Raw genomic sequence first — 27,361 nt, forward strand, 5'->3', positions numbered from 1 at the left:
CATTCTTAACTCTGCACAGCCAGGCTCTGCCTTGCTTCCAAGAAGACCCTTGATGGGATTAAAATAGAGCGAGTTCTGCGCTTCGTTTCCTGCTGGAGATGTCTGCGCTGCACCCGTACACTGTTTGTTTATCTGGTGGTTTGGTGCAGCAGAGGGCAGGGTGGGTGCTGTCAGAGGCACAGAGAATGCGGTCCTTAGCTCGCATTATTTGCCAACTGATTCCAGACAGGGTGCCCCGAGGAAGAGTTGGGCAGTGGAGTGGCCAGATATCATAGCTAAGATGTGGTAGTAGCTGCATTACAGCAGTTCCCGCAGCTTTGGGAAAGGATGCTGGGCTGGAAGGATGTGATATCAGCCCTGGGCTGGGTGGGAGGAGGTTGCAGGTCCCAGAGTAGGGATGCACCAGTGACTGTGGGAACAAGCCTCCCTCAAAACCCTCTCTGCAGGCACAGCGCAGACCAGAGCACTGCCCCGTGTGCCCCTCTCCTCCCTTGGGGGTGCAACCAGCCCTCTTTCCCCCAGCACCCTTGCATCTCTTGTTGGGAAATGTCTGTGTCTGCAGCACATGGGACCAGAGCCAAGGCATCATGAGGCTCCTGGGTGGGGTGTGGCAGGGGCACAGGATGCCTTTTTGGTTTAAAACAAAGCGGCTTTTTAGCTGTCGTGGTGGCTGCAGAAGGATTTAAAGTGCAGGCTGGTGTCTCGAAAGTCAGCGAGCAAGTAAACTTCCAGATGAATTTAAATTAAAAAGATAAATTTTTGAAAGATGAGCTTTAGAAAAACCTAGCAATTGATACATTGCTGTAATAGATTTCCTGGTTGGCCTGAAGAACAAGTTCTGAAGCTTTGGGTCAGTGTAATTGGGGCAGAGCTGTTTCCCCTCTGCTTCCTCAGCATGTGAACTTTTGGCCAAGTGTAATTTAGAGGGTCTGGAGATGTGTCTCCCTACAAAGTCTATCTTAAACAATGTGAGAGTGAAAAAGTAATACATAAAACCATGCTCATTCTGCTTCCATCTGCCTTTTTGAAAACATCTGTTTCTAGGTTGACTTATCTGGAATTTCAGTTTCAGCCCATCTTTAAAACAGCAGTGGGGATGTATGAAAGAACCCTTAACCCAGTAGGTCACGTTCTTTGTAGGTTTACCATAACAATAGAGTTTCTTAAACATAAAACATAAATCCTGTTCTTGAGGAGATGTATGACCATTCATTGATTCCAGAGCTAACTTTATAGCGCACTTGTAAGGTATTTTAATTGGATTATAACGACCATGTCTACTTTCTAAAAGCCACTGAAAGACTCACAGTCTTCAACTTCCTGCTCCTTCCTGAGGGCACAGGCACTAGCAGGGCAAGGTACTTGTGGACCAGTTATTTTACCTGGGGTATTTGGTCCTCACATCAGCCCTAAGCTCACCCCTCATCCTGCAGCTGTGCAGGGATCCAGAGCATCAGTATCCTTCACTTACCTTATTTTTTGCATTGCAAAAGCAGGAGCGATACCCTTCCTGGCCTGAAAAGATGCATGGTGTGATGTTGGTAATATAATTAAGAAGACACGTTATCACAAGGGGCAGAGGAGAGGGTGGCTTTGGGAATGGCTCAGTGGCAGGGATTGATGGCAGCACTTCATACACCCCAGCATAGAACATTTGGGTTGGAAAGGGCCTTAAGATCATCTAGTTCCAAACCCACTACCATGGGCAGGGGTGCCTCACACTAGACCATTACTTTGTTGCAAGGTGAATCCCAGCTTTTACTTTGCAGAGCAAGAGTTTAGTGGGGCTTTGTGAATGGAGGTGGCAGGAGGCTCTGATGCCACAAGGAGGACTGAGGTGTTTCCCTGGTTGCTGGTAAACTGAAATCACCCATTTGATGTGATTGAGAAAGAATGCAAATGGCCTTGCAGGAAACCTCATGGAGGAGGAGGGAGACACTGGCTGTGAGAAAGAGAAGATGATAACAAAAGGGAGGACTAAGAGAAAGAGAGAGAACTATATAAAGAAGCTGGAGGGGAGGAATGCTATCCAGAGGGACCTTGACACACTTGTGAGGTGGGCTGATGCCAGCCTCATGAAGTTTAACCATGACAAGTGCAAGGTCCTACACCTGGGTCGGAGCAATTCCAGGCACAGCTACAGGTTGGGCAGAGAAGAGATTCAGAGCAGCCCTGCAGAGAAGGACTTGGGGGTGTTGGTTGATGAGAAAATGAACATGAGCCAGCAGTGTGCACTCACAGCCTAGAAAGCAACTGTATCCTGGGCTGCATCAAAAGAAGCATGACCAGCAGGTCAAAGGAGGTGATCCTGCCCCTCTACTCTGCTCTTGTGACACCTCACTTGGAGTACTGTGAGCAGTTCTGGTGTCCTCAGCATAAAAAGGACATGGAACTGTTGGAACAAGTCCAGAGGAGGCCACGAGGATGATCAGGGGACTGGAGCACCTCCCATATGAAGACAGGCTGAGAAAGTTGGGGCTGTTCAGCCTGGAGAAGAGAAGGCTGCATGGAGACCTCATAGCAGATTTCCAGTATCTGAAAGGGGCCTACAGGGATCCTGGAAAGGAACTCTTCATTAGGGACTGTAGTGACAGGACAAGGGGTATCAGGTTCAAACTTAAACAGGAGAAGTTTAGATTGGATATAAGGAAGAAGTTCTTTACTGTAAGGGTGGTGAGGCACTGGAATGGGTTGCCCAGGGAGGTTGTGAATGCTCCATCCCTGGCAGTATTCAAGACCAGGTTGTATAGAGCCTTAGGTGGCATGGTTTATTGTGAAGTGTCTGTGGCAGGGAGGTTGGAACTGGATGATCTTAAGGTCCTTTCCAACCCTAACTATTCTATGATTCTATGATTCTATAACCTGAAGGTAAAAGAAAAAAACAGTGACACCAGGAAAAGGGGCAGGAAGCAAACCTCATAGGCAGGAGGACAGAGTAAAGGAGGAGGAAAATCAAAAGAGAGGAGCTGGCTTATGAAACAGATAAGGAAATCCACCCTCCTGTAACCTGCATTTTAACAGCATGGTCATGGTACATGTCCTACATCTGTGTAGCAGTGCAGGAAAGGGTGTAGCTGGGAGATGCTGCTTTGGAAGTGCTGGAGCCTAATTACTACCTCCTGTTATTTGGGACAAGTGTTTTAAATTTGCATTCTGCCCTGAGAGGCATTACTACCTCTAATAAGTTCAAGTCTTGGTTTGGAGCTTGGAGAAGGGGATTGATGAATAGCCTTAAAGTAAGTCATGAGCTGTGGAGATGGGAGAAGAAATTGTACTAGTGTGTTTGGAGCCTGGTGCTTGGGTTTGTCACTTCTTTAATGCTGTCTGGTGGCCAGATGACAGAGTTCTTCTTGGATGTGCCTGTTTGGCCATCACCTGAACATGGAGCAGGGGGGTTGATGGATCCTCTCCTTTATATCTGATTTTCATACTTATTCACTGTGAGCCTGATTCTGTGTTCTTCTGTGTTGGTTGCGCTGCTCCATGTAATGTGATATGAAACTGAAATAGCCAGAGAGTCCTGCAGGACAACTTCTGTTTCTATAAAGCTAAGAAAAATGTCCTTGATGCTTCCTACAGCATCTGAACACAGTTTGTTCTGATAGAAGGAATAACAAGTGGAGGAGCAGGACTGTCAGCACTAGCAAAGCCTGTGAGCTTCATGTGATTAACTATGGACTAGTTTACAAAGGCTGTAGACATTTCCACAGAAATGAGAGAAATTGAGGAGGCAAAGCTTACTCCTGAGGGCTGAGGGCCATTGCATGCCATGGAGAAACCAGTGAGTTACATGACTGACCATGTCCTGAGGCTGGGAGTCTGCAGCTCAGCTCCATGTGTAGCCCTATTGAAATGTCTCATATTTCTCACAGAGAAGGGGAGGAGATATTTTCCCCTTTTTGTTGTGAATGGTGGGGAAGCAACACGGCCTCATCTACACTGGGTTTAGGCTAGAGAGCTCCAAGGCACTTTTGCCAGGTCTTGCTCTGATCTATGCGTATCCCACATGCAGATCCCACTCTCTGAGTTTCCTAACTGGGCCATTAAACAAACAAACATGGCATAAATCCAGTGTGGGCAGTAAATTTCTCAAGCTGGAGTGCCCAGAGAAATCATTGCATTGCTGGGAAGGTTTCTGTGCTGTAATTGCAGGTCAAGGGAGGGAGTCTGAAGTTAATGCAAGGAGGGGGAGAGAATAAAAAGCTGATGCAAGACTGAAAAGGAGGCGGGAGACAAAAGCAGGGAGATTCTTGCATTCTTTATTGTGCATTTGTCTCCTTAATGCAATTCATCCAAATTCCATAGGGCACAACCCAAAGGGACATAATTAGGTGGGAATGTGTGTGTGGTACCCTTAGTGCTTGGTTTCTGCCAACATTTGCTTGTTTGCAGTTAGCCAGCATCATGCCAGGGGGGTGCAGGCAGCCACGGGGTACAGGAGCTCACTGCTGACTGTGGGAGCTGGCAGTGTGTCACCTCAAACAGTGGAGAAGCACACAGCTGGAGCTCTGCATCCTCTCCGGACTCAGAAACCTCAGCTGCCAGTGCTGATGCTGAAGCCCTCACACAGGGTGAGGTGGTTATGCACGCACATGTGGGCAGTGCATAGAGGTCTGTGTGAGCTGTGTGGGCAAACCCCATCAGATAGGGAAGGCAGAGCAGTTGCCAAGTGGTTAATCTACTGATGGGATTGGTGTTTGGCCCTCTCCCATCCCACTCAGGTCTGTGCTGAAGTGTTTGGGGGATTGTCCGCTGATGGCTTTGCTGCCTGTGGTCTGGTTGTGCAACGTGCTCAGACAGTAGCTCCTAGCTGGGTGAGTTTGCAGGCACTACTGTGAGTAGAGGTCTTGTTATAAGAACTAAGAGGAAAAAGTATGCTACCCAAATAAATAGCAGCCAATTCCCCAGACTCTGTTCATGGCCTCAAGGGAACAAGGACATCTTGGGAGTGTAACACAAGCATGAAGTTCATCTCCAGCACCAGCATGGTCTTGCTCGCTCTGCTCCTGTTAGTTACTGATCATGTGTGAAGCTCCTGAGTTTGTTCTGCTACCGGCAGAATGAAACAAATCACCCTGGAGCAGATTTTACTCAAAACAGATATTCACAAGAAGTCTCCATTCATTCCTGTAAGGCTAGTACTTGTGTTTGCTCTGATGAATTCTGGAAGGCATACTGCTCTTTCCTACAGAGCAGCCCATTTTTTTACATTTTACAGTAACTGGATCACCATTCACCTCTGTGAAGGTGCTTATCCGCCCAGGAGCTGAGGCCTGACCATGGTGGCTATGACCTGCAGTAGTGTCACCTGGCAGAGGGAAAGCCTGTCCTATCCCAGTAGTGAGTGGACTGCATAAAATCCCAAAGGCTGGTTGACTTGCATTATTACTTGAGGATTCACATCTTGCCTGAGCTTGCAGGCACGACTCAAATCATTTGGATGTGGTGGATGAGTACTGCTGATTGATACTGATATATCTAGGACTGGTGCTTGATTCTGAGAATACTGCTAGATATAATTAGGAGAAGCACCCAAAAATATTACTGCTAGCAATGAAATATGGGAATGTATGGCTGGGAGGGGTAAGGAGGGAAGTCCTTTGCTGAGATTTGAGACGTGGCAATAACAACTGCAAATCTTGGGAAATTTGAACCACCTCATCAATCTGTGATGCTTTTTAGTATTTATTAACTTCTTAGTGAAAATGATTTTACCTTTCTTATTTTGGGCAACTGTGTTTGGGGGATATTGTGGTTTAACCCAGCAGGTAGCTCTACCCCATGCAGCCCCTTGCTCACTGCCCCCATGCCAGTGGAATGGGGGAGAGAAGTGGGAAAATAAATAAAAGGGAAATTTGTGGGTTGATATAAAGACAACTAAATAGGACAGAAAGGGAAGGGGGAGGTGAAGATAATAATAAAGAATTGGAATATACAAAACAAGTGATGCATAATGTATGCTCACCACTGTTGACTGATGCCCACCCAATCCCCAGCCAGTTTTTTCCCCATTTTATATGCTGACCATTATGTCATAGGGCATGGAATATCCCTCGTGTCAGTTGAGGTCAGCTGTCCTGGCTGTGTCCCCTCCTGGCTTCTTGTGCACCCCCTCGGCCTCCTTATTGGTGGGGTGGGATGAGGAGCAGAAAAGGCTTTGACTTAATGCAACCACTGCTTAGCAACAACTAAAGCATCAGTGTGTTATCAACATTATCATCCCCGTAAATCCCAAACACAGTACTGTACTAGCTACTAGGAAGAACATTAACTCTATCCCAGCCAAAACCAGGCTAGATGACAGTGGAAAGCTTCTTCAGGCAGTGTATTATGTTCATTTAATATCACATACAAAGCATAGAAACCTGAATTGGATGCTCAGAGAAACCCTGCAGAAGTGTTTCTCCATCTTTTCCTAATCCTCTGAAAGATGAATTGGAAGCTCTTACTGAGGGAAGGAGCATGCTTAAAGGTTGTAAGTTAACTTGTGGAGTCTCCTGATGAGCTCAAACTTCAGACCACATTTCCAAGTCTTCAGGACTTGAAGAGTGACTTCTGCTTCCCTTTTGTCTCATTTTAGAGGTTTGTTCTGCGCCAGGTGAGAGGGATGAGGCTTGGAGCATTTTTCTCCCACTTGCAAATACAGTTATGGAAGGAATTCCTCTCCTGGCCCTGCCATGGGACTGTCACTGGGTGGATTTGACAGTGCAGGTGTTGGAGCCTTGAGTGTTCCTGCTTGGTTTCACCTGGTTCCCTGGGGCTCCCCAGGCACCCTTGGGAACAAGGACTGTCTGGCACTGGTTTCTTGCTCAACTGTTGTGATTCAACTGTTGATGTGGTAGTTAAACCATAAGTTTAATCTCTTACTTAAGTGCTGTGCTTTGATTAAAGAGAAATTTATCTAAAGGAAATTTCTCTTCAAAGCAGCACAGCAGTACACATTTGATTTGCAAAGGAAGAACTTGCATGGTCCCAGCACTGTGGTCTCAGGAACTGCCCTGCATGCATCAGCTGCCCAGCAGGGAGCCAGCATGCCATCAGGGTTCAGGCTTCTACAGGAAAGTTGGCATTACTCTATCGGAAGTCATCTGGTGAGGGTGCAGAGCATGAATCAGTCTGGATTTCTCTGATGGTTTTCTAGCCAGAGTCTTGGAGCAAATATGTACTTTTGCATCCTAACAGCTGTTGCCCTTTCTGCCAGTTTCTAACACTTGTGGTTGCCGGCTTGGCTTTAATACATACTTCCACCCAGTGTAAACAAATCCCACCCATGTTATGTTTTTAGATGAAAGCAAAGATCTGCGTGTGAAACGTTGAGCAGTGTATGGGAAACGCAGGATGCGTGCTGCTTACTAATGTGGTCAAACGTAGTTACTGGGAAGTGCACGAGCTCCACACCACACCTTCTCTAGTCACAAACCCAAACTCAGCCTTTAGCTGATGCATTACAAAAGGAGACATCATTGTTGACGCAAAGTCATCCTTGTTTACAATAAGAATGTGATGGGTTTATGGCAAACATTAAGTAGCATAGCTATGGTTTTCCTGGGAAAAGGCATTCTCTGTCTTCATAGCTTGGAGTTTCAAAGAAGCTGAATTCTTAGATGTCTTCTGATGTCTTGCATTTGTGTCTGACTGAGGGAGCACTAAGCAATTAGGTCTCTGAGTAATAAATGCTCCAGAGACAGTGTCTGGAGTACAAAGTATATGGCACTGACAGGCAAGATACTGAGCAATGATTCAGAGCAGGTCAGGGTGGTGACGGAGCAGATGACAGAGCACTTCTGCTCCTCTTATCCAGAACCTGAGCCACAGAGCTGCAGGGAGGAGGAACTGTAGTGATCACTAACAGCTTGTCCCTTCCCTAAGAGGAGTGGTAATGTAGGAGCTCTTTTTCCTAACTGCATTTGTATGAGGTACTTGTATTTTAATGATGCTCAGTATTTGCACATCTTTTTTTCTCCAGTAATACATTTTTCATGGTGTAAGGCCCTTAAGTGAGCTAGGAGGGGCAAAACTGAAGGTCTCCTAGATTTTGATTTCTGGGCATTGTGATTTCTGCATCTGCACTTGTGAAACTGGTACTACCAAAAGTTCAATTGACCTTTGTATCCTGGGCTGATTCAAAGCTGGCTGGAGTCAGTATGGAGGTGCCAACTGACTTCAGTGGTGTTTGCAGCTGCCTGGGAGAGCATGAAGAAATACATTTGAGGAGTAGCAGTCAAAGCTTTCCTGTCACTGTCCCTCTCCCTTTATCTGAAGGGAATTCCCTGCATTTGGAAAGATTGTTCAGCCTCTGGAACTGCAGCCAAGATACTGAGACACTCAGCAAAGGTCCCAATAGCTGTCATGGTAATGAAGGAGCAATAGGGACGCTCTTTCCCTGGCAGCAATCCTGAAAGCATTGCCATATCAATTCCCTTAGGAAAATAAAAATAAAAAGGCTTTATACTGAAGAACAAATGGGCTTGAAAAGCAGCTAATGCTGGAGAATTGGCCAAGCAAAAGCTTGCTGTTGAGATTGGTGGTGCCACTGTCTGGTCCCAACCTCAGACGAGCAATACAAATAGGGAGCAAACCAAAACTAGGGAGCAAGGAAAAGTAGGGAAGAAAATATGAGAGATGAGGAAACCCAAGAGAGTTATGTGTAGTGTTTTGCATAATCAAAGGGATTCTTTTTAGCCCTTTTGCATTTTACTTTGGGTTTTCATGCTTCTTGACTCTCCCATGAGATTCACACCCGACATATCTCCACAGCCCATTGCCATGAGGAAGTCTTAATAAAACTGTGGCTCATGCAAGAGCACAATCCGTTCACCATTGGTCTGACCCATCCTGACTACCTAACCAGAGACATGTATCCCAGCTGAGGTAAGCCTCCAGAGACACATCTCAAGTTCATCTCAGATTTCCCAATGATTTGAAAACTTCTTCTCAGCGTTATCTGATAGACAAGTGCTGCCTGGTCACCATTAATAGCATCTTGGAGTCATCTGCAGCTTTATCTTTATATTGTGTGCATGCATGTAGCACTTGAAGAAATGACTTGGAACAGAAAGTAAGAACTTTAAAAAGTACTTGGACTTCAGTTTTGTTGAGGTCCCTCCTGTGGTTCAACAACAATTAGCCATAGCCAGCTGGTCTGCACCGTTAAATGTCAGGATGACTCAACTGGTGTTGGGATCTGCTGGGTCAGGAGGGGACGGGTTCGTGCCTGGGGCAAGAGGCTGCCGGAGGTGATGTCTTGGGGAGAAGATGATCAGATCCCCTGAGCTCCCTCCTGTCCTGTGCCCACTTAGCAACTTTGGGACCCTGGAAGCTCATGGAAGGACATTGGAATAACATGGGCATCCTGGCAGTGTGCTCACCCTCTTCAAAACCAGCTTTCATACTCAAACACATGGGTGAGGCTTGGCAAGTGGTGTAGCCATTGTTTCCTCCTGCTGTCCCTGGCTGTATTTCATTTAACACCTGTTTAATTAACTTTTACTTAAACTCAACTCCTGTAGCAGTTCCCCTAAAATGCTTTGCAGTCCCCTGGATATCAGAGATACTGTGAAGGGACACCAGGGCTTTCTTGAGCAAGGGTGAGGAAGAGATTTGAAAGCAGTGCTGCTGATTAAATAGATACAAATGAGCTTTTCTTGGGATTTTTGTTTAGCTGGTCCTTGGGTGGGAAAAAGTAGGTGGCCTGAGAACACCAGCATTCTGCCTGGTCCTGTTCCTGCTTGAAGAGGGTCTTGTGGATTCCTCACTGCTGGTGCTCTGGCAGGAAACTGGATCATCATTAATATCAGCAGAGACCTTTTCTTTCTTGGCACCTGCTTTAGAGGCCTGTTCTCCTGGCAAACCCAGCTGCCTTCCTCCAGCCCCACTGGACACTTGCCACCAATTCCAGTTTGGGATTTCTGACTCCCACTGAAAATAATAGCAGAGTCCCCCAGTGCTGGGGAGAAGCCTGAGGGATTTGTGGATCTGCTCCCACAGCACATACTCCCCTGCTCAGAGAAACAACACTTATCTGCAGCAGCTTTATATCCCCTGGATCTATGTGTCTCCCAGGAGGGTAAGGAGCCTTCAGCTCCGCTTGGGTAGGCTGGATCTACTAGTTTTCCTTACAACAGTGCATATACGATAGATGATATAATGATAGATTGATGCAGTGTGCTTTTGCTTTCTGAGCAGCTTTGTGTTTCCGGATGAGGTCCCCCAGGTGCCAGGGCAGTGCTGGAGGCACTGCCTCACATTCTCCAAGATGCTTCATGAAGCACCAGGCACTGGAGGGCCCATGGAAAAGGAGGATCCCAGCCCGGCATGCTGCAGCGTAAGCTGAAGCCATGCTGACGCCTTCCCACAGCCCGTATTTGGCTGATCTTTCCGGGGCTGGCTTTCATTTTGGGTTGTCAGTTCACCTGTTAGAAAGTTAGACTCACACACCTCATTAAATGTTACTGCTTTTGTCTAAACATGCACTCTTCCCTGTGCAGCTTCTTTTAAATTCTTTTTCCAAGCATTAAAAATAGATAAAATGAAGAAAAAGTTTGCGGAGACATTTCAATATTAAAACAGGGTAATTCCTACAGGCTTTTCCCCTGTTATAATTTTATTTGGAGCTCCTGGGAACTGGTTGGGAAAGATAGCTGGAAAAGTTAATCTTTGAATAGCAAATGCCCCTGAAGGGAGAAGGAGGGAGGGGGAAGAGAAAAAAAGAATGGTCCTTTCAAAGAATCATTGACCTAAATTGCACTTTAATGCACATACCATGCTGTCCACACCACCTACGTGTCTCCAGGAATACTGCTAAATAACAAGCACTAAATGTTTAGTCATTTCCTGCATCACGTTTGCAGGAGCCGGTGGCTTCGCACTATTAGCATATGTAAGTGCACTGCAGTTCAAACAGTTGGTTTCCATATCAGCAGCTGCTAGGTTTAATCTCCTTTTGGGAAAGGTGCCACCAGGAGCACTGCAGCGAGCCCCAGGTTAACGTTCCAGCCGGCTTCCCAGCGAAGGGCCGCCGTGACGCAGAGCCGCCTCGCAAAGGCTCTGCCTCAGACCCGGCTTTTCCAAAGCATGGGAAAACCTGGATTAGAAATGGAGCGGGCAGCACATCGCTTCTGCGGAAGGAGGTGGCTTTTCCCCCTTTCGGTAGCGGGGCTCTTCAGGAGGTTTTATTTATGTACTTCATGAATCTTGTGACTCTATGGGCTGGGTGGCAGCGAGCCTCGCAGGAAATAGCAGAGGCTGCTCTGACCTGCACAGCTCTGGCTTGCTTGCTCCCGGCTGCCTGCCGGGGATCCCCGTGTCTCCTGCCTGCTGGGGTATCACAGTCCCACTCGGAGGGGGGGGTCAGTGCTCTCTGCATCCACCCTGGCTTACTCAGGGGATGGGAGGGTTCGTATTTGTATAGCTTTTCCTCAGCCTTGCACTGGGGAAGTGCAGTCTTACCCATAGAGGTCTGTAGTTTGTGTATTGGCCTTTCAGACAGGCAGGGAAGCAGATTTCGGTCCAAGGAATCAAGGGCTAAATCCTCTCGCTTTTTTTTTTAAGCGGCTGCCTCCAAAATGGTGGCTGCTTCTCACTTGAAGTTCACGGTAACAGATGGCTAGATCTCAAAGACATTACTTAGAAGCTATAGGGTGTTTTTCACCACATGTCTTGCTAGTTTCCCTCCTAAAAAAAACCCTGTGTGAGAGCCCTCCCAACATGACAGGCCAAACCTGACCGTCTGTTAAGTTCACTTTATATAATCTCTGGGTACCGTAAAATGGCCTCTAAAAAGCCAGGCTCCTGGCTGGGTAATTCCCTGATCCTGGGGGGCAGGCAGCCTGCAGCCAGCCTGCCCGCTCCAGCGGCACTCGCTTCTCTGCTGCATCGCCAAGATCCAGAGCCAAGAAGCATCTTTTTGCAGATATTTGATTTTTGGGTCTAGGGAAGGATGGGAATCTGCCCAAAGCACCTTTCATATGGGCTGTGCGGGGGCCCAGGGACTCGTGTGTGTAGTCAGGGCATAGTAAGGGCTCATGAAATAGCGTGCACCTTCTGTGCGGCCCACCAGCGTTTTCAGTCTCATTTAGCAGAGAGAACAAGCAGAAATCTCACAACTCGAGTAAGAGCATATGCTCTGGGAGACCTTGCTACATTGCATAAGCCTTCCCATTAAAGGAGCTGGCTTTGCGAGCACAGCACATGAGTCAACAGCACAGCTAGACTTGTAACGTGGGAGTCACACCTACTCTTGGCTGCAGAATTATCCAGAGAAACAGAAGGTTAATAGGAACAAAATAAAGACTAAGGAACCCTTAAAGGTTAGTTACAGGATTTGATTCAATTGGCAAGAGGGGGGAAAAGGAAAGGAAATGGGTCAAGCCAAGGGAGAGTGAGTAGGGTAATGAAAAGCTATGTTGTCTGTGTCCTAAGGAAACATAGTTCAGTTTAGATCCGTAAAAATTGAATCAATAAATTAATATGGGTTTTTTCAAATTAGCTAGTCCTAAAGAGGGTCACTACTGATTACAGGGAGAAAAAGTCACTTGACTAATGAGAGAGAGTGGAGTGACCTCCAGGATGCTCAAGAAATATTAATACTGCATGAAAGCAGTTCTGCAAGACAGAGAATGACTCCCCAAAGCATGTAAATACAGGCAAAGCAAACACCCGACCCAGAGTGTCAGTAGCAACAACACATACTTTGGCTTTGCTTCTGCATTTATAGATCCTTATTTTATGTTGGGACATTTCAGAAACTAAAGGCAAGCAAGGAGCACTCCTGTCTGTGATACCTGGAGAGCATGAGCATCTCTGGTCCATGCAGAGCAGAGCTCGCTCCCCTGTGCAGGCAGGGTGGCAGTGTCAGCAGTGGAAGGAGAGCTCAGCTCCCTGGCTGCACAGGCACCTAGTTCTTGCCTAGTTTGATCCATGTTAAGTGTTAATACTCCTCAGGACCTGGGCCTGGCTGGTCTGCTGCAGTTTGCAAAGAAGCCGGTCTGATCCAAATGTCTCTGCAGCCAGTGGAAAGGCTCCGAGTGGGTTTTGGGTCATGGTCAGGAAACACGGGATATCCTGACCAGATGAATCCATGGGGTTTTCAGTTTATAAAGATGTTCCATTGAGCAAAACTTGCTGGATTCTTACTGTAGGCTGGAGCCAGTTTCCATGTAAATGTATCAGGGGCATTGCATTTGTACTTTTTCAAGAATGCAGTGGCTTCACTGGCCTCATAAGAAGAACAAGAGAGAACACAAAGTTGTGCTTAGTTTCCAGGGTGTCATCTTGGGTTTTTTTCCCCTAACAAACAAGACTTCACTGGCCAAATCTGGTATTGCTGATGGTACAGGCTTGCCTGCTTGAGGTTCACCTCAGTCCTACCTCTGTGCTGTAAGAACCAGGGACTACCAACATGGGAGTAAAAACCTTGGCAGCTCAAAGCTTTTGATCAGAGCTTATAGAAGAGCCCCACACAAGGCTGCCCTGGAAGTGCTTTTGTTAATACATTGGTTTCTTGGCTCTCCTCTATGTATACCAAGGTTTAAGTGGAACACGTCCATGGGGGAGGTGTTGGGTAACAGAAGTGATGTTTCATCCCTCACTCTCAGTGCTCTTGCAGAGGGAAAGATCATCTTGTGATCAAGGCACAAGACCAGGAGTCAGACGATCTGGGTTATTGCAAGGTTTGATTTGCCAATATTAGCTAACAGTTCTGACACCCCAAATGCAGAGGTGCTCAGGGAATGTGCTGGTTGCCCTGTGCCACAATCACGGTGTATATTGGGGTTCTTGTGCTGTTCTTGCTGAATGCTTAATGGATTTAGCAAAATAATTTACCAGTGATGAACTCCACTGTGATGGAGCCAAGGAATGTTCAGTAGCCTTAGCCTGAGGTTTTTGAAAATGGCTTTCAGGACTGATTTATAAGGGGTAAGGGAGGGAGGAAGATGGAGCAGATCTCCACGTGCATCCCAAGCAAGAGGGCACACATGGTGCTTGTCTCACCATGAAACCCTGAGCTTGAAGTAACAAAAATTATATCCATCTTCTGGAGGCTGGCACGTTATCTTTCCTAATGCAGAAATCCTACTGCATGGCATCTGTCCTGCTCTAGGTACACACAGGAGCCATATTGCTGTGCATGTGTGCCAGCATATGTGACATGCACTTGGGCCACACCATGGAGAAGAGACCACAGACATCTGCCTCCTGATGAAGTATGTTTGGGCACAAGGTGTCACCTCATCCCTTCCTGTTCTGGGATTTTCCCTCACTCCAGCCACAGCAGGGAAGAGGACAATACATCTGGCCAAACTTGTCTTCTGGTGTCCATGGGGTGGGAGTAATGCTACCTGTGAGGTCCCTGTGTAGTCATCAATGAATAATAGGACTTCTGTAGGCAGGGTCAAATGCTTCTCTTCCCCATGCAGACCAGAGCGAAAGGATCCCAGCTTACATGTTTAGGTGCAGAGCCTGAATGGCTGGGGGTCCCCTGGAGCACTGAGCCCAGCGCCTGTACATGCTGCTGATCACGGACTCTTCTGCTGCATCGTCTGGCAACAAGCCGTAGCACAGTCTTCAAGTGCTTGAGCTAGATCCTTGCCTTGCCACCAGCATCTGCGATGGGTCCTGGCACAGGAGACTGCTCAGTTTTTCCTAAATCTGGCTGAACCGTCTCCTGGGAAATGGGAGTCAGCTTGCTTGCTATCCTGCTTGCATCAGTCCCAGAGTGGCAGGTGGGAAGTCAACGTCCCTCTGTAGCTGGAGGCATACAGAGGAGCTCTCACCCACAAAATGTACAGGGTTTGAAAATTTCATGGGGAAAAAAAGGATATTTCCTTATAGGGGGAAAAAAGATCAAATTTGATAAATCAGCTCCTCTGTGTCCTCTTTTCAGGTACAGGCTTGAGGAGCAGGGAAAAGATAGAAAGGAGGGAGAAATCTCAGCTGGAAAGGTCCTGCATGGCATTCCAAGGCAGGAAGAGCCCAAGTGGTGGTCCCTGCACGGCAAAGGGCTGCGCTGTGCCGCGCGTGGTGCTCTGGCTGTGGGCACCTCCCTGCTCTGCCCCATGCAAACCACCGGTCTTGTGATTTCTTTATTTTTAATTCTTCTTATTTGAGTCCCATGATTTTATTTTCACTGTTCCTAATTCTTTGCCTTGGGGAAGGGAAGCAGGGAACAGCACAGGGTTTGTGCTGCAGTGGTTGTCTGGGTGTCGTGGGCCATAATCTGACATTTAAGTGATGAGGCACTGCCATCCAGGCTGCACAAATCAGATCCTGTAATAAATGGTGGGTAGTGCAGTTCTAATGAAGCTGGGTTTTCAGCATAACTCCTGGTTTCACTTCACTGTTTCACTTCTTGCCTTCTCTTTATCCAGGCAGTGAAAATCAATCAGTCACCAGCCTAACAGCAGAAATTGTGGCATTGTATTCCCATTAGGGCAGTTGCTAAGACATCTCGGTGGAGTACAAGAATGTACTTGGCTAATGACAGGTAAAGATTAAATCCTGCATCATGCTGAGCCTCCAGAACTGAAGGGATTACAGTGTTTCTGGGTGATTCTAATAGCACTGAGAGATAGTTTTAAACTTTCATGGTGCTTTTCATACTAAAAAGTCCCAGAGCACTTTGTTGGCAGAATGTGATACAGGAACTGTCCATAGAGGTAAAATATGCCAATTGAGGGGTGGCACCAGCAAGAAAAGAAAACCCTTATATTCTGAACACTGCGGGAGGGGGGACAGACATAAGTATATATCCACCCACCCACATCATATGTCCTCATGAGAGATGCAAGAACAAGCAGTCATTTCTAAATGTGAAAGCAAGGTCAGAAACGCCTCTGTGTGCCCATCTGACCCGCTGCTGTCCTCCTCCTGTGCCAGCTTGCTCTGCTTCCCCATCTCACTTCCCCCGTGGGACATGGGTGCTGGCGTTTCCCCCGCGGCCCGGCTGACCTGGGAGTCTTCTCTGCTCTGAGTCATTGTTCTCCTCCTCAGCTGCCCTCTGTACGTGGCTGCTATCAGGCTTGGGGGGGGTTCAGTGCCTTGCAATTGGAAAGAAGCAAGATAGGTCAGTGGTGGCAAGGGATGGTGGATCATGAGTGTCCCATGGGTTATGTGGCTGTGCTCCTGCCTTGTCTGATCCGGACAGCCCTGTTGGCATTGCTACAGCTCTGTGGCAGGACACAGTGCACTGGGAAAGTTGTACATGAGCAAAAGGTGCCTCTTGAGCCAGCAAGAAAAGTGCCACAAATGGTTGGTTGTCCTGTGGTGGGATGGAGGTCAGGCTTTCCTTTGGCTGCTTGCATCTTGTTTTCAGCTGGAGCTGGAGTCAGAAGCAGGAGCTGATTCCTGACTTGGGAGTGCCGTGTGTTTGCTTGCTCTCCTGACCAAGGATGAGGCTATCGCTTCCACTGTGTGAGCTGAGCACTGCTCTGCATTGATGTGTGTGGATGGAAGGCATGCATGTTGCACCCACCTCTTCACAAACTGCACAGTGTCTTCTCCTACCTTGAAGGACATCATCATTCAGGCGATTTGGAGAACACCACTACCATCAGTTAATCAGCAGCAGCCATCTCGAAGCAGTCCCCATCCTTGCCCCAACTTTAACACATGTTGGGGTAACGTTTGAAGAGTTCAAGTAACTCCTGGGTGAGGCTGCAGTTCAAGCACGCCACAGCTCATCTCCTGCAGCTTTCTTCACCACTTTTCTCAAGAGCACACAGAATGGAAATAGAAGCTCCTGCCAGGGAATTTCCACCCCACATCGGTAACGTTTGAGTCGTGGGAATGAGATGCCAAAAGAGTAGCGTTGCTTTTTTGTCTGGAAAGTTGGCTGTGTGGATGTGTGATTTGGTGGTGGGTGTGGTGACCCCAGCACTGCACAAACTCATGCTCATAAACGTTGCTAAGTGAATAGTAAAGTGACAGCCAGGGCTGACCGTAGGAGAGGCAAGAGCACTGTCAAAGTGAGTGCTGATGTGCCTCAAGATTGTTCAATGGTGAAAGGAGGTTTCAGAGTTTTCTTTGCAAACAGGATTAATTGTGTTTAAGAAGTCCATAATCAAACTAAAGAGCTCCCACTGCCTTTCTGAGGAAGTTACTTTCTGGTGAATAGTCTGTTATCCAAAATACACAAGCCTTGGAGGAGGTCATGGCAGTCAGCTGAACTGGTCCTGTTACTCAGCACTCTGACACTCTCAGAGGGGTTTCGCTGGAAATCTGGAGGAGGTTTCATGATGGAAGATGGGCTAAATAAAGGTCTTCCACCTCCATAATTCCGGCAGCTGAATTTCAGCACAGTATCTAGTCACAATGTGACACGGCTTCTCATATTGAAAGCTAACCTTAAACCTCTCTAATTTTGGTGATGCTGAGTTGCAGCCAAAATGATTAATGGAGCAATCTCTGCTAAGGTGGGCTGTTCCTGAGGTTTCCTGGCTGATATTTCCCCTGTACCTAGCTGTGAAGATTATCTGAAGTGAGTCCTGGGTTTGGTTAGCTGAGAGTGATAAAATTAATCTTTCAAAACCTGTCTTCAGGAAGTGCTTTGTGCTGTGCATTAGCACCCAGAGGGTGGATATCTGGATGGCCACAGCATCAGACTGTCCAGCCCAGCACTGTGATTTCCAGTGAAACTGGGGTTGTTGGGGGTGTGGAGCCAGTCATGTCATGCTCTGGGCATCCTGACAGCTCCTCATTGCTGGCTGGGAACAATACCGCTGTTCCCAAGGGATGGCTAGCAAAAATCAGGGTATTTTAGTATTTCCGATGATTTTTGAAAGAGTAGCCAAAATTGACGGGTTCCAGACAGCTGTTTATGCCGTGGGATGTTTTGTTACTATGTGCAGAGCCTAGTTCCCTGCTGCCTCAATGCAGTTATCAGTGGGAACAGGCCCAGATGCCCCTGGATGTCCCCCAAGCAGAGCTTGCCTGCGGCTCCCAATGTCTGAGCTGTGCAACCAAGAGCACCAACAGTGTAGATGTTGAGAAAGGGTTAATGAGGGCAGGAGCTGGCAACAGGGCTAGTGCCTAGAAGGGGATGCTGTTTAGGGGGGAAGAGGAAAGCCTGTCTCTGGTGTAGGAGGGATGTGGAGGGTTGTTACTCTAATCAGAATAGATTAGGAGAGTGGGGCAGCAGGCAATGTCCGACCTTCTGGCTCAGGTCTTCAAAGGGAGCTGCTTTTAAGGAGGACTTCCTCTGGGAGGAAGAGAAAAAGAGACATGGAAATGATCCAAACCCTCTGCTGAGAAAGAGGGTGAGGCCAGACAGGATTGATTTGGGACTTTATTTGGGTGTGCTTGGAATTGCCTAGGCCTGAGGAAGTACCAGGAGCCGGAGGATGCAGATAACCTGTGGGCAGAGGATGCTGTCTGGAGCCAGGCCCTGGGCTGCTGACTGGGGGGTGAATCACACATCCACACCTGCAGAGAGCACCTTGCTGGCTGGAGCCACAGCAATCTCTGCTGAACTGTGCTTTTTCCCTGATGTAAATAGGAAATGACTTCTGCAGCCGAGTCTTTGTGGGCACAGGGCTATAAAAGGCACTGCCATTTTACATACCGCATCTGAGCTTGGGAGAGAGGAAGGAGGCTTTGCTATTGCAGTCACATAGTTAATAAGCAAATATATGTGGCTCCACAGGGCTTGAATAACTTTTGGAAGCAAAGTAGTTATGAGGGCTGAGTCCCTTGCCTGCTCTAAGTGACTAAAAATAATTGGTTTTATTTCCCTTACAAACTCACAGAACCCAAACGTTTCCGTATAACATACCTGACTCCAGCTCGTTGTCTTTGTAGCTTATGAAGAATGAACCTGATTCATCAGCTGCCCCTGGGCCTGGCCAACCCTGCTTTTTCTTACAGGTTTCTGTGTGCTGCCTCTGGCTGGGGAGGCCCTGAAACCTGGAGCCTCTTGCTGTGGGAAGGAGCAATGAGGAAGAGAGACTGCTGTAGTGCAATTGCAGTTACAGCTTGTACTATGCAGGGGTCGGGTGGGATGAACCTAAGGGGCTCTTCTGGCTTCAACAGCTATGAAACCCAAGTGGTGGGCTGTGACCGCGAGTAAAAGCCAAGGGGGCCCCTTTCCATGACAGTGTATCATAGGGTGTGATTCAGTGGCTTTCTAGAAATGTGAGGATCTAAAAGACGTAAAGAAGGAAGTTTTCCTTCTCTGTCTCATTCTACATTAAGAAATAAGGCAACTTGGGTTCTCCCTTTAGGGAAAAGGGAAATTTGGCACAAAAAAGCCCCTCCCTACCTCCGCACATCTCCGTACCACATGTCTCCGCTTCACTATTCACTTGTTTTGACATAAAGTACTTTCCCCAAAAAAATATTAGTCACAATTTTGGCTTCAGCTAGCCACCTCTTAGTCTTCCTTCAAACGTTTTGAAATGGGTGATGTTAGAAACGTGTGATGGCATTGGATAGGGGTGGGCGGGTTTAGCATTTGTAGAAGATTCTGCATAGAAGTTTGGGCACCCAAAAGCTGCTGCCTGTCTGGGCTGGGTAAGAGAGTCCCATGGGACCTGCCAGCAGATCAGAGGGTCTTTGGTGGGTCCCCTGAATAAAACAAACTGTGAGGATGGCAAACCAGAACATCAGGTAATAGCACTGTGGGGATGCGTATGTGAGTTTTGTCAATGGAGGCTGAAGAAGCCAGACTGATGACTGCAGCGTAAAGTTTACTAATCCATGTTGATGGGTGTCAGATTTGAACCAGCTGCCCCAAATCCTGGGTTTGAGCAGTAACTGCTTTATCAAGCAGTTCAGCACCAAGGGGAAGAAAAATCCCCGAGTGCCATTTTGGATCAGATACAGGTTCCCAAGTGTTCCTGGGAAGCAAGGGGCAAGGGTTGTTTTGAGTTAGAGCTGCAAAATCATATTCCAGGCCTGTAGCATCTGCACACGTAAGCAAGCTCACAGTCGCTGTGGGATCCAGAATGAAATGAGCCCTGCCATCCCCATGTGCTTCCTCAAATAATTATTACATGTGTTCCACCCTAATGAGAACCTGCTCCATTTTCTCATCCCTCTGCTCTGCTGCTCTCTCCTCACAGCTGCTTCCTCAGAGCTTCTCTTTGTGAAACCCATCTGGCAAAGGGCTTTTATTTTATTTTTTAAAAGAGAAATCTTTGGAAATTGGTAGTTTTGCTGTGCATTATTATGCTCATAATCCTCTAATTTGGTAATAGGTCTCTAATCATAGCCATGCAGGATGACGAGCAGCGCCAGCCTGGAAAGGTGTCCCTCCGGGCTTCCCAGGCACAGCAGCCACAGCATGCCCTGATGGACCATTCATTCCATGGCTGCTCCCCAGGAAAGGCAGGGAGGAGATGCACCTTCTGGCATTACCAGTAATGTAAAGCCATTCTTGGAATGGAATCAAACATAGATCATTGGTGAGAAACCCCTGAAACAAGGCATTGCTGTGGGCTGCTCAAGGGTGGTTGCTGCAGGACAGTGCTGTGCTGGACAGCAGAGCAACGCGGGACACAGATTTTAATGTGTCATCCTGGTTCAGATGTTCTCAGTGCAGCAGAGGGAGGAAGACAGTCCAAGGGGCTCCTGGCCCAGTCTTCAGATCAGTAGTAAGACCATGTTTTGCACATGTAAATGATGTTTCAGTTGGCCAGCCCCTTCCATCAGCTGTAGCAGACACAAACTGTATGGTATTAAGATTTTAAAGATGCTTGTAGGAAAAAAGAAAGCATAAATAAAGGCCAGGTACATGCTGGAGCAGCAAACCCTGTTTCCAGACTCTGTGCCCAGCCTGGGGATGGTTGGACACCCAGAATGGGTGTTTGAGCCATGAGGAGCAGCTGGAACAGGAGCCCTGCGGGTCCCTGGCCACACAGTGCTCCAGGCAAGGTCTGGTGCAGCAGTGACACGGAGCCTGTGGCAGTTGTAAAGGAGCCCTGTCAGCCCTGGGGGGAAGTGGTTTCATACAGAGAAGGGACTGCTGGCGATGCTCCCGGCATCCGGGATGCAGGGCAGCAGCTCCCAGCTGGACCCAGGAGCTGATGGTGCAGAGGGGTCTCTGCAGTGTGTCCCTGTGGGAGGAGGTGGCCCTGGTCTGCATAGGGGTGTGTGTGACAGTCTCTGTTCTGAAAGTGTTCTGGCATAATGCAGTGCTCTACAACTGCTGATTTCTCTCTTAGCCTAAGCTAAACCCTGCAATGTCTATGCTGCACAGAAAGAGGAGGGAAAAAGGAAAACCTTTTGAGAAATAAGTCTATAAATAGCAATTTAGCTTGACAACCCAGTCCCTCCCGCGAAAAAGTCAACAGAAAACAACAAATACCATCCCTTTCCTATGGATACGTTCTGCTCAGGAGCATTTTTCAAGGCTGTCTCTTGTGCAGATGAGCTATCAGGATGCAGAGGAAGGTGCAGCCTGCAAGTGAGGCCCTCCCAGCTCCTGATTACAACCTGTGCTCTCAGGGCTTATGCCCAGGCTGCTCCTCAGGATGTTTCCCACTTCCAACAATGGAAAGAGGCAAATCAGTGCAAACACACAGCTTGCTGAGTGTAATGTGTGGTGCTGAGCCACACCTTAGGAAAAAAGAAACAGAAAGGCACTTCCAGATTACTAGATCTGAAAGATCACAGTAGCTGATTGGGTTCTGCATATCCTGGCTTCCTGGGCAGGAAAGCTGCCCATCTGCCGGGGCTGGAGGCTGGTCAGGCAACTGGTAATTCCACCTCTATGAAAAGGTATGTGTCTTTACATCCTGCCACCCTGCTGGATTGCAAGGTTGTGGCAAGAGATGTCAGCTGAGCTGAGCCCTGAGTAAACCCGTGGTAAGCACCGTGGGAAGGACACTGGAATAGGTCTGGCTTAGGTTAGAAATGGGCTATATCCTCAGTAATACTGCGAACTCAGTCCCAGTGTAGGAGAGGTGGATAGGAGAGGTTCTCCGATAAGGAAAGCTGAAATGCAAGCCCTGACGGCCAAGCTGGAATCAGGGATGTCTTTACTCAGCACCGCAGCTTGGCTCAGACATCCCAGGGAAAGCTCCAAGTGAGGGACTAGAAATGCAGAGTAGGGTAAGATGAAAATGAGACAAAGTCATCACTTCCCAAAACCTTCACAGTGAAGGAAACACCTCCCACTGTCTGGAGGATCCATGGGAATATTATAATATTTGTTCCAAAAACATGACTGGGTGGATACAGAATTACTGACGCAGACACAAGCAGCTAATTGAATTCATACGTAGAAACTCTGGACACCATATGGCCTCAATAAAACGTGGGTCCGTAGCTGTTTCTTAGCAGATGGTTATTCATTTTCATAATCTTAAATCAAAAGATCATTTTTATATCTGGAGATCAAAGGCATTTAATGTCTCCTTGGTCGAGGTTTATAAAACGAAACCTCTGTCCTCTTTTGGTGTGATGTGTGAGGCAGACAGGGGTTTTCCCCTGAAACCTTTGCAGAGGTTCTGGGCAACCACATCTGGGCAGCAGCTGCAGATGTTCGCAGCTCTTCAGGGCTGGGCCTTTATTTTCATTAGGCGGACGTGCAGTTTATAAAAGGAGAAGGGACAGTTGCAATGAGCTTGTGTGGCCATTTATATTTCCCAAGACCACTGGGATACAGCCCATGCAAATGTTTTGTTATGACATTATCCTTTTTTCCCTTAGAAAAAAGTGCTGGAGCACCATCTGACCTCTCACATCCCATACTCCACCCCGCAGAGCAGTTGCGTGAAGCCAACTCTGGCTTCCCTGTGGGAGACGAACCGCGGAGGCACAAGGCAAGTCTCGGAGTCCTCTCAGCTGTGTGCAAGAGGGTGGGCGAGTGCTCGCCTCCAAGGCTGCACGTCAGTGCTGCTCCGCCGGCAGCCAGTGCAGGGGAGGAGAAGGGGGCGAGATGCATTTATGTGGAAAGTACTTCCACACCCACCAAAAGCCCTCCAGGATAGACGTGAGCTTTGCCACCTAAGAATGAAAGGTGTGTGGTTACTCAGAGCACTGTAGGTACAGGTTGCAACAAATTGAGTCCTGTTAATGAACCTCATTTCTATAGTGGCTACCTGCTGGCTGACAAGCAGTTCTCATCGGTGTGAAGGTGTAGCTGGAACACACCTCCTCTGAGAACCCGCACTGCCGGGGTGCACTTTGCATTTCAAACACCGATGCATGCAGTTAATACTTGCGCCACGATCAGCAGGCATCTCCGAGATGAGAACAAGCACTTCCCTGCTGCTGTGCAGGTATTGCCTGCCAGCCTCGCCGCCTCGGCTGCAGTATGGAAATGATCCCTCCCAGCAGAGAGCAGAGTCCCACCTTGGTTCCCATTCACCTGGAGATGAAAGTGCTCTGGCTGCCAGTGTAGGAGGGGCAAAACTATTTTAAAACCTCATTAGAGAAAGTATTTGTGGAAGACAGCAACAGCCTCAGTTGTGGTTTGCTCCAGGACTTCTCAGCCAGATCAATTCTGATACAGAGGGAAGGGCACTATGAGAGACATTCCTGTCAACTAGTACTTCTCATAGGGATGCCCTGGGTACACTTTGCTGCCTTCTCTGTCCTGGTGGGCTTTATTTTCTATGTAAATATGGGCATGTTCCCCTCCAGGTGCTGTTTGGATGAGGAGCCTGACTGCAGCATGGCATCAGGGCTGCTGGGCGGTGCAGAGTGGTCCCACTTTGTGACGGAGAAACGCAGTCAGCAAACTGCACAGTATGTATGTAATCTTGATTAGGCACAAATCCACCATGAATATTTCCTATTCCATTTAAATCCTGCTTGTGCTTAATTCAGCTGAATTTGCAGCAGGAGTAATGCCCAAGCCACATCTGGCTTGTAATGCACATGGGATCAGACTGGGAGTTTGGGAGGAGGTGAATCTGGATGCAGAGGTTTGGCTTCTTATTTAGAAAATGACTGGTTACATTCTCCCACGACTGCTCCAGACTATCCCAGAGCTTAATGATATTCATATCCAAGGGTTTTTTAAGTCTGCGTGACTAGGAAACAATCTCATGTCTATGGTTTGTCTGGCCTGTTAGGAAGGAGCCTGTGCACCTGCATTTCCCCCACCGCCTGCATTTCCTTTGCATCCCATTTATTCAAAGAGGCCAAATGTTTGTTAATCCTAACAAGTTAGAGTGCAAATAATCCCTTTTCCTCTTCCAGTATAGTCGGCATTGGCACATCTTACGCAGCCCCTGGTCAATCAGGACAACTGAAGCTCTCAGCCAGCCATATGGGGATGGACATCCTGCTCCCTCGCAAGCAGGATCTTGATCCCGAACGATCACACAAGCCTACAGGGACCAGGCTGGGCTAAACATCTTCACACACAGTATATGGGCTTGTTCCCCCTCATCTCCAGCCAGGGGAGCTGAGAGCACTCAGGCAGAAGTTCAGCTGGGTTCCTCTGTGTGCTTCCTCCCATGGCACTGACTGAGCTGCCTGCCCTGTTTTGTCCCAGCCAGCTTCCGAAGCTGAGCTGCTGAGCTCTTCAGCTCTGCCACCAGCCCTGACAAACAGCCTTTGCTCTGCTGCTTAATGATATTTACAGTTTGAACTGAGTCCCCCTGACCTGACCAACGGGCGCCTTATACGCCATGAGCATGCAGATCACACAGACCTTGTCCAAGAGGCTCGAGGTTCAGAGGACAAGGTTTAACTCGTCCATGTCCTGAGATGAACTGTAGGAGGAACATACTCCAGGTCTCTTCTTTTGCCTGTTCTGGCTTCATTTCCTTCTTGTTTGTAGGGGTGTGTATTTTTTTTAATCCAGTTAGCAAGTCCAGGATACTTTTTATGTTACTATTTACTCAGATGTAATGCAGTTTGGCCCTGTAGCTGTTGTTACCTGCATCTCCCAGAAGGAACAAAATCGCCCTAGACTGAACGCCCCAGTGGTGCTGACTCCTGCTGGGGGACGTGGATGCCAGCAAAAACTAAGCAACACTGATGTTAAAAGCTGTGGTATTTTCTAAGTCATAGGCCTAAAGGCACCCTACTTTCTTTGCTTTACATACTTGCAGAACACCGTCCTTTCTGCTTTTCAGATATGAAAGCCGAAGCAGAGAGACATCTGATGAGGCTTCATCGCTGACTCACTGTTTGATGTTAGGCAGAAGGAGGAATGTGATCAGATACCATTGTGCAAAGCATCCACCAGACAACTCTGTCACTCACAGGAGAAGCAGCTCTGAGCAGGATGGGCTGGCAGCCCCGCGGTCCTGCCCTCAGCTGCCTCCATGCCTCTCTCAGGCAGTGGGTAACCCCTCGCCATCACCACCTGAGCTCTGCAGAGAGAGCAGGGAGACATCACCTTGGGGATTCCTTACGCCATGTGCAGACGAGGGCTGTGCTGCTGCCGGCAGGGTCAGCCAGCGGTGCGGGAGAGGCTGCAGCCCGCAGGGGTGTGCACGGGTGTGCACGCCTGGAGTCCTTTCTCACGAGATGGTGCAACCAGCTGGCGGGGAACTGGTTAAACAGCGTGAGCTCCTTGGCTGCCTGGGCTTGGCTGGCGGCGCGAGGCAGGGCAGGATGTCACCGGGAAGCCGGCATGTTTTATTAAACAGAGTATCAAAGTGGGCTAAAGTCTCTTATTAATGTCCACAAATGCTGCCACTTCCAAACAGTTTCCACCTACATATTCCTCCCACTGCTGCGCTGGGTGCTGGCAAACATCTCTGCTCAAAGAGGGGAATGGCTTTCATTTGAATAGTCCTCAGGCAAGTTTCACTGAGCGGTGCCAGCATCATACCCGCAGTTCTCACGTGCCCGGCAGCGATCCAGGGCAGTGCCGGAGGGAGGGCCCTTCGCTTGCCCAGGACTCCACAGAGACAACAGCTCTCGATAGGTTTTCCCAGTGTTTTATCCAAGCAGCATCCATGGCAGCCTAAACCAATGTAATTAAGCAGTGATGGGTGCACATACTTGCAATATTAAATCTCGGCTTAATCTAGCTTGTGGACGACTCCTTTCATCGTGGCAGCGAGCGTGGCCAGCTGTGCTATTGAGATAGTGAGTCACACATGCAACTGAAACCACCAGTTTTCAGCTTCTTCACAATTTGAGCTTCTGCAACTACCTGCAGGCTCCCAAGAGGAGGAGGCGGAGCCCTGGTGGGTGTCAGACTGCTCCTCCTACACTGTTTTGTTGCCCCTTTTGGGACCCTCCTTCAGCTGGTGGGTGCAGGCTCTCTTTCGCATGCCTTCGCACTGTGGTTGGGAAGTGAAACACAAGCTGCTCACCTTGGGCTCTCCTGGCTTTATACATCCTGCACCGCCCAAGCTGCTGCAGCACCACAGACTTAGGGCTGCAGGAAGGTGGTGGGTGTTTGATGTGTGCCATCCCATGTAGCTGACAGCACCATACTGCCCACCGAGTGCTTTCACATCCACCCCAGAGGCTGGTGCCACGTCTGGAGGTCTGCCCATCTCAGAAGAGCCACCACGTTTGCTGCACACCCTGCTCTCCTAGAGACAGTTTGGCTCCAGCAGAAACTTTTCCTTCTGCAAAGAGTAATGGGTATTAATTGCCAAGGCCTCAAGGCCGTCTGTCAGATACTGAGGGCTGACCGCATCTGTGCAGCACCTCCCGCACAGCCCAGCCTCAGCATCCAGCCCTGGCTGCTGGGCCAAGACATGGCTGTTCTTTCACCTCCGGTGCCAGTAACCTGACACAGGATTGCTGGAAATGAGAGAGAGGGAGAGTCAGCGATTTGATTACAGGCCACAGGCACATGCCTGGCCTTCATGGATATATTAAGTAAGAGACATTTTAAAACAAAACCACCCTCAGCAACCTTATCGTAAGCTTGAATCCGCAGCCCATCTGTTAACTCCCGGCGCTGCCCACATAGGCTTCGATCAGATGTAGGTGCCAGGGATTTTCGGAGTGTTTCCCCCTCAGATTGCTGTGGTCAGAAGGGGACAGTCCCAGGGAAGGGGCAGGTCCTGGGGCTCGAGCCTCCAGCCACCTTCAGCACACCTTCAAAGGACCCAGCCCCAAACCCTCACCCCTGACTGTGCCTGTAAATAACTGCAAATCCCACTTGGACATGAGCTGCTGCTGTCCTGTGACTCTCAGCCCTTGTGAAAGAAGCTCTCAGGAGATGTGCTGCTCCATGAATGGCTTTAGAAAATAAAGCCTTTTAAAACGTTTTGCTGTTGCCCTAATCATGCATTGTAAGGGAACCCTCCACATAGAAATAATTCAGCAAACACAGTCCAGAAGGCAAATTGATGATTGCATCAGCCCCAGCTTATGAAAACTGATCCCCAGGAAAATGTAATTCAACTCTCCAGCAATCTAACTTGATACGCAAGAATGTAATAACTTCATTTGGATCCTCTTTTTAGGGGGACTCCTAAACCCTTGGCAACGTCCC

General features: G+C 48.3%; 1 protein-coding gene across 1 annotated transcript; it reads left to right on the forward strand.

The window, feature by feature from the left end:
* The first annotated feature begins 22,651 nt into the window (after positions 1 to 22,651).
* Positions 22,652 to 25,935, forward strand: LOC115946552 (uncharacterized). Its single transcript, XM_034066341.1, has 3 exons — positions 22,652 to 22,760; positions 23,584 to 23,688; positions 25,029 to 25,935. The coding sequence occupies exons 2-3, from the start codon at positions 23,615 to 23,617 to the stop codon at positions 25,576 to 25,578; spliced, it is 624 nt and encodes a 207-aa protein (XP_033922232.1). The 5' UTR covers positions 22,652 to 22,760; positions 23,584 to 23,614; the 3' UTR covers positions 25,579 to 25,935.
* Positions 25,936 to 27,361: the final 1,426 nt, after the last annotated feature.

The sequence above is a fragment of the Melopsittacus undulatus genome, chromosome 9 (assembly GCF_012275295.1).
Source record: "Melopsittacus undulatus isolate bMelUnd1 chromosome 9, bMelUnd1.mat.Z, whole genome shotgun sequence".
Taxonomy (NCBI): domain Eukaryota; kingdom Metazoa; phylum Chordata; class Aves; order Psittaciformes; family Psittaculidae; genus Melopsittacus; species Melopsittacus undulatus.